Source organism: Panthera uncia (assembly GCF_023721935.1).
Source record: "Panthera uncia isolate 11264 chromosome A3 unlocalized genomic scaffold, Puncia_PCG_1.0 HiC_scaffold_11, whole genome shotgun sequence".
In the NCBI taxonomy this organism is placed as follows: domain Eukaryota; kingdom Metazoa; phylum Chordata; class Mammalia; order Carnivora; family Felidae; genus Panthera; species Panthera uncia.
Window position 1 is genome coordinate 29,607,668 of NW_026057578.1, and position 11,963 is coordinate 29,619,630.

At 54.3% G+C, this 11,963-nt stretch overlaps 2 protein-coding genes across 3 annotated transcripts; both read right to left on the bottom strand.

The window, feature by feature from the left end:
• Positions 1–3,499: 3,499 nt before the first annotated feature.
• Positions 3,500–9,232, bottom strand: SPEF1 (sperm flagellar 1). 2 transcript variants are annotated; one of them, XM_049650064.1, is made up of 8 exons: positions 6,700–9,232; positions 5,676–5,787; positions 5,226–5,382; positions 4,993–5,032; positions 4,777–4,837; positions 4,450–4,573; positions 4,231–4,334; positions 3,500–3,973 (listed from the first exon to the last, which is right to left on the bottom strand). In XM_049650064.1, the coding sequence occupies exons 1-8, from the start codon at positions 6,806–6,808 to the stop codon at positions 3,649–3,651; spliced, it is 1,032 nt and encodes a 343-aa protein (XP_049506021.1). In that variant the 5' UTR covers positions 6,809–9,232; the 3' UTR covers positions 3,500–3,648. The 2 variants fall into 2 exon arrangements, with proteins under 2 accessions (XP_049506021.1, XP_049506022.1); XM_049650065.1 differs by having other exon boundaries at positions 3,881–4,334.
• An 80-nt stretch (positions 9,233–9,312) lies between these two features.
• Positions 9,313–11,962, bottom strand: CENPB (centromere protein B). Its single transcript, XM_049650061.1, has one exon. It carries the CDS (start codon positions 11,960–11,962, stop codon positions 10,142–10,144), a length of 1,821 nt encoding a protein of 606 aa, XP_049506018.1. The 3' UTR covers positions 9,313–10,141.
• Position 11,963: the final 1 nt, after the last annotated feature.

The following is an 11,963-nucleotide window of genomic DNA, read 5'->3' on the forward strand; positions in this document are numbered from 1 at the left end:
GTGATACAGATACAGACTTATTATAAGTAATAAGCTCTTGTGATAAGAGAGCTAACTGGAAAGTAGCAAGATCTACAGAATGAGTCAGCAAACTGGAACCTAGGAGAGTCAAATCCAAAGGCTGGCAGGCTCAAGACAAAGGAAGAATTGACATTTCAGTTAGAGTCCAAAGGCAGAAAGAAAAAAAAAGTCCCAGTTCAAAGACCATCAGAAAGAAGAAAAGTTTCTCTTACTCAGGGAAGAGACATCCTTTATATTCTATTCTGGCCTTCAACTGATTGGATGAGGTCCGTGCACATTAGGGAGAGCAATCTGTTTTACTCAGTCTACCTTTATTTATTTTTATCTTTATTTTATTTTATTTTATTTTATTTTATTTTTGAGGGAAAGCGGAGGGCAAAAGGAAAGGGAGAGAGCGTCTTTTTTTTTTTTTCTTTCAACGTTTTTTTTAAATTTTATTTTTGGGACAGAGAGAGACAGAGCATGAACTGGGGAGGGGCAGAGAGAGAGGGAGACACAGAATCGGAAACAGGCTCCAGGCTCCGAGCCATCAGCCCAGAGCCCGATGCGGGGCTCGAACCCACAGACCGCGAGATCGCGACCTGGCTGAAGTCGGCCGCTCAACCGACTGCGCCACCCAGGCGCCCCAGGGAGAGAGCGTCTTAAGCAGGCTCCATACCCAGTGTAGAGACCGACACGGGGCTCAGTCTCACAATCTTGAGATCATGACCTGAACCAAAGTCAGACGTTTAACCAACTGAGTCACCCAGGTGCCCCTACCTTTAAATTTAAATGCAAATCTCATCTGAAAACACCCTCACAGAAACACCAAGAATGTTTGACCAAATATCTGGGCACCCTGTGGCCCAGTAAAGTTGGCATATAACATTGACCATTGCATACCTGTAAGAGATTGTATGGAGTGGAAAATCAAGATACAGGACAGAGTGGGTAGTATGCTTCCCTTTTATGGTAAGAAAAGGGCGGGGGGCAGAATAGCCATAAAGGTGAATATTTGCTTGCATTCACAAAAAGACATTCTGGAAGAATGCACAGAAACCAAAATTAACCCTATTACATGTGTGTGGGCACCGAGTGGACTTTTTACTTTTTATGTGTGTTTTATTATTCAAAACATTGAGTAACAACAAAATTTAAGTATCTTTTTGCATGCCTTCTCCTCTTCTAGGATTGTAAACACTTGGGGAGACAAATTGTGTTTTATATTTGTGTTCCTGGCATTTAGTACGTAGTAGGCACTAAACAAACATTTGAGGAATTAATAAATGAATGAACCAGAAGAAATCAGATTTCCTGTGGGTCAGAAAGGGAAGAGGGGTGTGAGGATCAGAGGGGGAAAATATGGCAATGGCTGTCAGAGGGGAAGTTTGGAGAATAAGAGAGATGTTGAGAAGAGGTATAGAATTATAATGTGTGATGTAATCCACTTTCATATTTATTCCCAAGAAACATTCAGTAAAATTCTCCATTGTTTGGGGGATTTAATTTGTAGGGTTTCGAACATGATTTTAGATTCAGGCACATCCAGGTATTAGGAATAGCCAGGGTTGGGGCAGCAACTCGAGGAAAAGGAACCTCCAGGACTTGGCCTAGCCTCTGCCGTGGAGGAAGCCAGCAGACTCTTGAGAGGGTGATCCCTGCCACCACACCTGTATTCTGGGCCCACTGTCCTCCCGTCAGGCAGAACCATACCCTACCCAACCTCCTGGTCCCCAAGCCCCTCCACAAACCGTTCCTACCAGCTCCACACATAGGAGTCTCCAGGTGTGTGTGGTCCATGATGACAGATTCAGAGAACAGAACTTTGGAGAATCAGTGCAGACTACGGCAGGATAACAGTGCTAGAGCTGGGGTCAATATGTGTGAGGGCTGGTCGTTAATTTGGGGAAAGTAGAAGGTCAGGCTGAAGCCAGTGTTAACCTAAGTCCAGGTTGAGTGCAGAGAAGAGGCAGGGAAGAGGCTCAGACCAAGGTCAGGAGTAGTCATCAATTGTATTTTTATTTATTATTTTAGGAGCTCAGGTGAACAGAATTGGGCTACCCATAGTCCTTAGTTCATAACACTCTCTCCCTGCTTGTCCATAAACAGCCCACTATGAACACCTGTAAACCCACCACCTGCCCAAGGACTAAAACATTAAAAATAACTCACTCCTATGCTTCTTGCATCTCTGCCTTCTGCTTCCTCTCAGAGGTAACCACTATCCTAGATTTTATCCTTTCATTGCTTTTTTCCTCCTTGTGGTAGACAGACAGCTTCTACAATGGCTCCCAATGATCCCTGTCTCCTGGTATTCACACCCATGCACACCTCTCCCCTTGAATGTGGGCTGGACCTCATGACTTGTAATAAATAGGATACAACAGGAGGGAGGGAGGGGAAAAAAAAAGAAAAAAAAATAGGATACAACAAATGTGATGGGTGTCACTTCTGTGATTATATTAGATAGGATTGTAATTGCCATCTTGCAAGAAGACTCTGTTAACTCTCTCCCTTGCTGGCTTTGATGAAGTGAGCTAGCATACTGGAAGTGACCAAATGGCAAGGAAATGAGGGCACCAGCCAACAACTAGCAAGAAACTGAAACCCTCAGTCCTACAGCCCACAAGGAACCGAACTCTGTCAACAACCAAGTGAACTTGGAAGTGAATCCTTCCCCAGTTAAGACTTCAGGTGAAACCACAGCCCTAGCCACCACTTTGAGTGCAGCCTTATGAGAAACTCTGAAGCAGAGGGCCCAGCTAGGCCACACCTGGACTCTTGACACACAGAAAAGATGAGATAATAAATTTGTGCTGTTTTAAGTTTGTGGTGATTTCTTACACAGCGATAGAAACTAATACAAGTTATTTTCAATTCTTTTCTATTACAAAGAATGTTGCTATGACTATTGCTATACCCGTGTTACAGAATACAGAACATAAGAGCTTAAGTTTCCCCTGGGTATATGCTGAAATATGTCTAGGAATAGAATTGTGGGGTCTCAAAATGTAATGCCAGTAGTCAGTAAATTTTCAGAGTTAGGGTCATATCATGGCCATAGTATCTTGGTCAGGGTTGGGAATCAAGCTTGGCCTCAGTCCATAGAACTATGGATCAAGTCTGTGAGCAGGGTTGGGAGTCACACAGAGGACAGGTTTAGGGGTCAGTCCATGGGCAGCGTTGAGGGTGAGGGTGCAGCTACATTTGGGGAGAATCTGAAGCCTGGGTTTGGAGTTGGGTTTGGACAGGGCTAGAAGATTCTGTGAGGGTGAGTTTGGGGGTCAGTCTAAGGCCAGTGTTAGAAGTCAGGCTGTTCTAGTGCACAAGACCTGACCCTGTGATATCATCAACCTACCAGGCAGTGGCCACCCAGGGCCCAGCTGACCAAAGGTGAAACCCACTCTGGGCCTACAAGGCTCTTTCACTCAAAATGGGGGGGCGGGGGGGGCGGGCAGTGCGGCTTAAGAAGGGCAAGAAATCTAGACAGAGAAGGCAGTCGCAGGAAAGATAGCACAACTTCTTTAATGGGGGTAGTGCGGTCCTGTATCTCCAAAACATTCTCAAAGGTGCCCCCTAGGAGGGGAGGGAAGAGTGTTTGGAACAGGCACAGCCCATGTCTTCCCCACTCCTGGCTGAAGCCACTCCTCACCCCTTCCTCTCCAGCTGCTGTGCTCTCCAGCCTCGAGTTGGGCCCCAGGTGAGCGCGCCGGAGAGGGAAGCTTCTCCCTCAGCTGCCTCGGGCAGCTTCCCCCGAGGTCCAGAGCGCAGAGAACTAGCCCGGATGGAGACGCCGCAGTCCTCAGGGCTGGGCGGGGACCTGTTTCTAGGGGTGTGCACCGAGTCCGGGCACCGCCCCCTAAGGCCCAGAGCAGGGAGCACCAAGGTGGGGCCCCTGGTGTCGGGCATGGCTTTGGGGAGCATGCCAAGTCTCTGCACGTGGCTTCTGGGTTCTGCAAAGCGGTCCATTCTCCTGACCCGGATGGAGTGGAAGGAGGTGGGTCAGTCCGGGGGGCTGCGTTCTGAGGGCTCCTGCCTCACTGCCCCCCAACTCACCCCCAACCCAAGGGAGGGGAGCGCTGGCGCCCATGAGGCTCTTTGGAGCTGCTGGCTCCGCGCGCCGGTAGGTCCGTCAGTCCGTCGGTGGGTGCGTGGGTGGGTGCGTCGGTCTAGGCGTCCGGGCTCTGGCGGGTACTGGGGCGTCCCCGCGCGGCCCCGGCCGCCGCTCACCGCTGCTTACGCTCTGCCTGCTGGAGCCGCCGGGAGAGATCGTCGATGCGCACGTTCTTGAGCTGCAGCAAATGCTCTAAGCGCCTCACCTTCATCTGCAGGACCTGGGCCGCGCCGCACAAAGGTCAAGCCAGAGGCCCGCTGCCTTCTGTCCCCACCACTGCAGGCCCTAAGCACCCACCGCCCCACCACCACCCGCGCCTTCCCAGTCACCCTCACCTGCACAGTCTCCTGAGAGGCCAACAGTTCCTGCTCCTTTTCAGCGATCTGGAGGACGAAGCTTGGGTCGCCCTGCAGTGCCTGACTATATCCCGGAGGTCGGGGCGCTGGCAGCCGACCCCCCCTGGGGTGGGAAGCAGCTTAGCGGAGGCCCGAACCTCAGGCCCCATTCTCATCCTTCCAATGCCCCTCGGCCAGGCCTTCGCTCCCCGTCCCTACACCCCCACTTCCTGCTTTCCCAGGAACAACCTGCCACCACCCTTACCTGCCAGCCCTGTGTAGGGAGATCACCAGGCCTGGTGAGGTAGGAACTCCCAGCCTCCTTACCTGAGCTGCCCTCCTCCCTGAGAGTCCGGGTCACCTTCCCCTCGGGCCTTCTGGGACAAACCTGAGACCAGGCAAGTGGAGGAGTTAACCGTGCTGGAGTCCTATTTTCCTGACTTCTCCCTTGCTTCCCCCAACCCCGGCCCCCCTTCCCCTATAGGAAGGAAGGACAGGAGGAAAGCTTCTCCTGGGAGAGAAGAAAAGTAAAGGCCACTTTACCCACATCCATGTAGCCAGTGCCATCCTGGGGAGCCAGCTCCTGAAAGAACCCCCAGGGTTTACTGTGAGGTAGGATTCGCTCATCCCCAAGGAGCCCCATGTCTCTTCCGTGGTCCCCAAGACCAGGCTCCCTTTGCCAGACACCCTTCTCCCACACTTCTTGCCACGGCGGGGCTTCCCGCTGCCTGGGAAGCTCCCACAAAGTAGTGGGAGAAACTTGAGTGGGGTGGCACCTGTAAGGAGCCCGCGCCCTGCTTCCTGCGCCTCTGGCGCTCCTCCAGGCGCTGCCTCAGCGGAATGAGCACTAACTCCACCACGCCTGGCGCGCATTGCGCGATCTTGCGCATCACGTCCTCTGGTACCGAGAAGTTCAGCTTGTTCAGCACCTTCCTGGGAATAGACACAGGAATGGAGGACTGGGTCCTCGGGGAATGAAGTGAGGGGCGTGGGGGAGAAGGAAGGGGGTGCAGCCCTGGGGGAATGAGCCAGAATCTTGGTTGTCACTTTTCCTTTGTCTCCTCAAAAACAACAACAACAACAAACCCTTGATTTTGTTACCAGTTCTGCCTGCGTTGTCCCTCCCTACCCTGACACCAACAGAGTCCCAGCTCCCTGGGATCCTGGGGGTGGGGAGGGGGGAACGGGGTTAGAGATTTCGCCAGTGCACCCAAGTATTCTGCTACCTGTTTAGGTGACCCCAGTTGTTGAGCTTCTGTTGGAGAGAGTTGGCAGGGACATAATTGTGCATCTCCACCATCTTGGGGAAGTAAAACTTGATGACTTCTGCGACCAGGACTGAGGGAATGGAAGCAGATGTGGAAGGTGGGGGAGGAGGCAGTAGGTAAGGGAGAAGGAGGAGGGAGAAGATGTGCATGTAATGAGAGAATCGGGGGTTACAGAATGGTGTGACCAAGCGGATGGGTGGAGGTGTGGAAAGGGAACGGATGATAGGGAGGGAGGGGTGGTGGAGGAGAGGGAAGGAGTTCAAGAAAGCAAGATTAGAAATGAGTGATCAGCCTCCAGCATACCCCAGAGAAGCAGCATCCCATCCCCATTAACTCAAGCATATGAAAACTGAGGTGTCTGGTCTTCAGAGAAGGAGTCTCCAAGAGAGCCTATCAGGAGCCTGGGGCCCCACCCTAGGCATTCACATGGACACACACACACACACACACACACACACACACTCCAACAGCAAAGTCTCAGGATCACAAACACATATGCACACAAGACCCCCTACATGCATACAGGACAGAATGTATCAACAAACATATGCACATACACAAGCTCAGAATCCCACAAGACAGATATATAGAATATAGTAATGAAGAAGTACATACAGAGAGATGCACAAAAACATACACAGACACAGGTCTTAGTCATTAAAGTCCCAGGAGGGCATCACAGACTCACACTCAGACACCACAACCACACATGCCTAAAGAATAGAACAAGGGGACATACATATAGACCCACACACAGCCATATTCCCACAGATACAGATAAACACACACGCGCACACATTTGTATAATTGAAGTTCCAGGAGATAGTCAGACACCCCCCCCCCCAACATACACATACCCACACGCACAGAAACACAAAGAGACACATGCACACAGACCCCTTACACACGTACATACAGAATATGTAGACAAACACGGACACATGGGACACACACAGGGGTGCACACACACTAAGGTGCACACCTCCATCACTGAAGTCCCTGGAGAGATTTCTCTTGGGCCGGGATAGGGGGATGTTGTCTACCCACAGGTACAGCTGGTGCAACGCCTCCTCGTCCACGCTGCCAGCCATTGGCACCCCCAGCAAGGCAAGACCGTTCCAGTCGTGCAGCGTCAGCGCCAAACCGCACGATCTCTCAGATGCCTCTTCTTTCGCCACCGAAGGCGCCCAGACCGGCCTCTGCCTCTCAAACCGGGAAACTCGCTTCCCAGCTGGGAGCAGCCATATTGTTTTCTGAAACCATGGCAACTATCCTTGACTCGGAGGGGAACAGGGGCTTCTGGGAATTGTAGTTTTCTCCCTCTACCTACTCTCAGGCCCCAGCTTTGAATAGGCGATTAGGTGGCCTTGTCTTCCCAGCATCTGCGCCCACTCCACCTGATCAGCCACTGGCCCACCCTGGGACCTGCCAAACCCAACTGGGCCCTCAGAATCCCTGCCCCAGCATCCTCAGGGCCGAGATTCCCCTTCTGGATCCTTCAGCTATCAGTCCCAAGTGAAGGCAGCATCCCAATGTTCCTCAGCTTTATCTGGGTGTCCACTGTAATTAATCATCTGCTGCTTCCCATCTGGATTGTGTGATAGGCTGTGTGACAGTGCCTCCTTGCTGGGTCCCTTCTCAAAGCTCTGTGCTATTAAGGCCATCACCACTACTGCCCTTCCCAGCAGTGTCCTGGTAGGGCATTTAATATGTCACTCAGACTCCCAAGGAGAATACTAGGGCTCAAGGCCAGTGCCTCGGGCAGGTTATTTAACTCCTTAACCTTATTTCCCCCCTTTGTGAAGTGGGAATGGTTCTATTTGTCCCAGTGGGGTAAGAGGGAGGAAAATGGGAAGGGTACTTACAGATCTGCATTTGTATGGGGACTGAGGATATGGGAATTGGCTACAGGTATAAAAGCTGCAATAGCTCCTGTAAACACTCCCATAATCCCTCATCTCCCTCCAAAGAGCTGTTCTTCCATGGGTTAAAAATGGACTTCAGTAGCCAGTTCCATTTCAAAGGAGCACTATTTTTAGAAAGGTTAGGGATGTGGGTTCTGCCTTAGTGAAAGGACACAAAGTAGCAGTCAAGGGACTCCTAGGGTCAGCCAGGGAAGAAAGTTTGCTTCCACCGAAGACTAGCAATGTGGCTTTGGGCACATTACTGGACCTCTCTGTGTCTGTTTTCTCGTGGTTTCACCTACCTCATAGGGGTTTTGTGAGCATCTAAAGTGCTTAGCACAGCGCCTGGCACACAGCAAGGGCCCTATTAACATCACTTGGTGCCATCATTATTGAGATGATCTCAGTTCCAGCAGAAGAGAAGACAAATGGAAATGATTTGTCTTGTTGGTATTTGAGATGAGGGACTGGGTTGAACAGGGGCACCTGGGGAGAAACCTACCGCTCCCATCTTAACTCCAGAGCAGGCCAGGGGGTAGGCTGGGCTTTCTTAGGACTTTCCAGTTTTCTCCTCCATAGCTCTGATGGGGGGAAGGGGAATCCCAACTACTTTTTGCCATCACTTAGTTTCATTGCCTTTAAGGCTTACAGGGAAACCCTGAGTTCCAGGAGTGTGGAAGGCCAAGTATGGAATCGTCACTCTACCTTCTTGTTTTAAAATCATACATATGGGTCTTGCCTTTCTGGAAGGGACCACACCCAGGGCAGGCAAGGGACAAAAGATGGCCTAGATATCCCCCCACCCCCAACATTCCAGGGTGGAGAGAGGAAGAACTGAAAGGAAGTAGTGGGGAGGGAACCACAGTGGTGATGTGCCAGCCCTGGTGAAGGTGGGAAAACCGGTTTGGGGCCCAGAGCTGCCTGGCCTCCCCAAGCCCAGGCCCTCCCCTAGTTGGAACCAAGGGGGCCTGAGGGCCTCAATGAGGGAGGGGCTGGGCCCTGACAGGAGAAAAGGGGTTAGAGATCAGCAAAGGCACCAATCTTCACCTTTGGACTGGGGTGCCCCCTGGAGGGCACCACAAAGCGAGTTGCCCATTCTTCCTCAGCCTCTTGGGGGTGCAATGTATCCCAGGAATTTTATCTTCCTCCTGTACTGTCCCCAGGATAACCAGCCACCAGGCTCGGAAATGCTAATCACTGAAAGGCCTAAAGGGCTCCCTCTTTAAGCATCAAAAGTAAACCAAGGGAGGCCCTGTATGTACCTCTGAACTCCAACCTGGACCACAGGAGTTGCCCCAACACTCCTTTTGCTCTGCCTTCTGGCCCCACTCCTACAAGGACCAACTTTAATGGGCTTGATAGGCCTAGTTCCCAGTTCAATTTGGTCCAACAGGGATTGCTGGCTCCCTCCCTTCCCTCCTAGCCAACTGATCCTGAGCTTCTTCTTTCTAACCCCAAAGCAGGATAAGGCCCGACTTCCTCAAACCCAAGGAGATACACTAAAGACCCCTTCCTCCCCAAGCTTGGATAATACTTAGATATGGAGGTGGTCCCTCACCCCAGTCAGGGTGTAGGCTGTGGCCGCCCTCTCAACGCTTGGTTCCATGTCCCACCAGAGCAAGGACCAAAGGGAGCCAGGACAGGACGTGTTCCCAAGACAGACGCAAGCCCAGACCATGAAGGATGCACCCTTGGCTGTTAAAACGTTCACCCCCACAAAAGGGAGGTGGACAGATTTATTGAATTCAGACTGGGAAAGGAGCGGCTGGATGGCTGGACTCTGGGCCCAGCCCCAGGCACCCTGCCCAGGATAGGGCCCTGCCAGAGAGGGAGGAGAGGCATGGGGCCTGCAGCTACCCACAAGGGAAGTGCCCATTATCACTCCCCTGGAGGGCCTCTTGGGAACCTCCAATTTGGAAAGAAAACCAAGGGCCACAGTAACCTGGACTGGGCCAGAGAAAGGGATTGGGAAGATGGGGAAGCAGGCAGAGGCAGGCTCAGGAGCCTGCGGTGAGTTAGACTGTGCTTCTCAAGGCGGCCCAGGGGCAGGGTGGGGGGCTGCCAGCCTTGTGGCGGCCTAGGCTGGACTTTCCTCTGGAGCCCTTCCCAGAATGGCTTTGGGGTCCCCCCCACCAAACACCTGGTGTGGACGGCAGAGGGGAGAGGCACTCTCCGGCCGGGAGCCTCCAGGGCCCAACCCTGGCTGCTACTGTGGCCTAGTCCACTGATGGCACGGTGTGGTAGCACCGGACAGCTCCCCACCCTCCCCACCTGGTCCCCCAAGCCCAGGGGCAAATGGGGAGGAAAGAGGACTCTGAGAAAGAGGCAATAAGCAGGCAGTGAGGCTGACCCCAGCCCTGGACCCTACCGAGGTGGCTGGGCCTGTCACAGGGCCAGAGGAACATCACTAAAGGATCTGGAGCTCCCCATTCTGGCTCCATCCACAGCGGCTGCCCAGAGAGTCCTCTGCCCTGGGCTGGTGCTGCCACATCTGGGTCGGGCATGGCTAGGCCCAGTGGCTCAGCTCTGATGTCCAAGACCCCGAACTCCTGCCTGCCGGGCATGGTTCTTCCTGGTCACGTGGACCAGATCGTGTTCCAAATGAAGGATGTGGCTCTGCACACGGTCATCAATGGGGAAGGAAGTCAGGTACCTCTTGACCATAGCGAAGTAAGCCATGGCCTCCCCAAAGCTGGGCACAGGCACCTCATCACCATCTTCCTCCTCATCTTCATCATCTTCATCCTCCTCATCATCCTCATCTTCCTCCTCTTCCTCACTGTCAGACTCAGAGTCCTCTTCACCCTCCAGGAAATGGAGAGTAGGGCACTGGGCCTCCTCCTGGGCACTGTAGCCCCCGAAGCTGCCACCAGCTTCTACTACCCCCTGGGCCCAGTCCTCAGCCTCCAAGCCCTCAGAGGAGCTCTCTTCCTCCTCTTCCTCCTCCTCTTCATCACTGTCATCAACATCACCCTCCTCTTCCACCTCCTCTTCCTCCCCCAACTCCTCTCCTTCCCCCCCTTCCTCCTCCTCACCCTCTTCTTCCTCCTCCTCCTCCTCCCCTTCACCCTCCTCTTCCTCTTCCTCCTCTTCTTCTTCCTCCTCTTCCTCCTCCTCCTCTTCCTCCCCCTCACTCTTGAGGGCAGTGGTGATGGTGGCATTTGGGCCACCCCCGAAGCCAGCCTCACGAAAGCAGGCAGCTATGTCCGAAGGCTCCACTGCCTGCCAGGCGGCAGCCACGAAGTGCAAGGCCTCCATCAAACCTAGCTGCAGGCCTGAACGATCCTGGCCCTCTAGTGCGGCCATGGCCTTGAGTAGCATAGCCTGGCGGTAGTGGCCCTTCACCTGTTGGACCACTCCCCGCTCCAGCGGCTGCACGGTGCCCGGCGGGAAGAAGGCCAGCTGTACATGCCGCAGGCCGGAGGTATCCAGGGACTGGGCAGCCAGGCGGCCGGCCAGTAGCAGGACTCGGCGAGACTCTGCAGCCATGCGAGTGTCCAGGGCCTTCAGGTACTTGGCCAGGGCCTGCGTGGTGACACCACCCTTAGAGTTGGCGGTGTAGTCGCAAGGCAGGCCGGCTTGGCCTGCACGGGGCTTGGCCGACTTGCCGGCCACAAGCGGGGGCAGCTTCTCGCTACCGTCTGCGTTGGCGCACAGCAGGACGCTCAGGCGCTGGGTGGCCCTGCGCGCCCGTCCATCGCTGCCGCACAGCCCCGCAGCCTGGTCAGGCAGGAAGTCGTACCACAGACTGGTCTCAATGGCGCTGAACACGTCCTGGGAGGCGTAGCCCTCGGCCACCGACGGCGGCTGCTCCTCCCGAGCGCGCCAGCCCGTCGAACCCCCGCCGCTGCCCTCCGAGGGCACCGCAGGTGGGCTGGCGGGAGCCGCTGGGGGCCGGGGAGCAGCACTGCGCGACCGGGCGCGGGCCACACCGCTGCAGGACACCACACCGTGGCGCCGGCGGAAGCGGTCCAGCCAACCGTTGGAGGCGGTGAAGTCGTCCATGCCCAGCTCCTCGGCTATACGCAGCGCCTTCTCCTTGAGGATGATGCCCTTGACGGGTAGGCCAGCGGCGCGGATCTGCTGGAACCAGGCGATGAGCAGCCCCTCGAGCTTGTCGTAGGGGGACAGCTTGTTGGTCTTGCGGCAGGTGGAGGCCACACCGTACTTGCGCTCCGACGCCAGGATGGCGCGCTTGTTCTTCAGGATGGTGCTCAGCGTGGACGGCGGGATGTTGAAGCGCCGCGCGATCTCGCCCTTGCGCAAGTCCGGGTTCTCCTCCACCTCCTGGATGATCCGCGACTTCTCCCGGAACGTCAGCTGCCGCCGCTTGGGGCCCATC

Coding starts and splice junctions, on each gene's coding strand:
- SPEF1 (XM_049650064.1), bottom strand. CDS start 6,808: ATGGCTGGCAGCGTGGACGAGGAGGCGTTGCACCAGCTGTACCTGTGG. Junction 5,383..5,675: donor AACTGGGGTCACCTAAACAG/GTAGCAGAATAC, acceptor GTCTATTCCCAG/GAAGGTGCTGAACAAGCTGA. Junction 3,974..4,230: donor CAGGCAGAGCGTAAGCAGCG/GTGAGCGGCGGC, acceptor CATCCGGGTCAG/GAGAATGGACCGCTTTGCAG.
- CENPB (XM_049650061.1), bottom strand. CDS start 11,962: ATGGGCCCCAAGCGGCGGCAGCTGACGTTCCGGGAGAAGTCGCGGATC.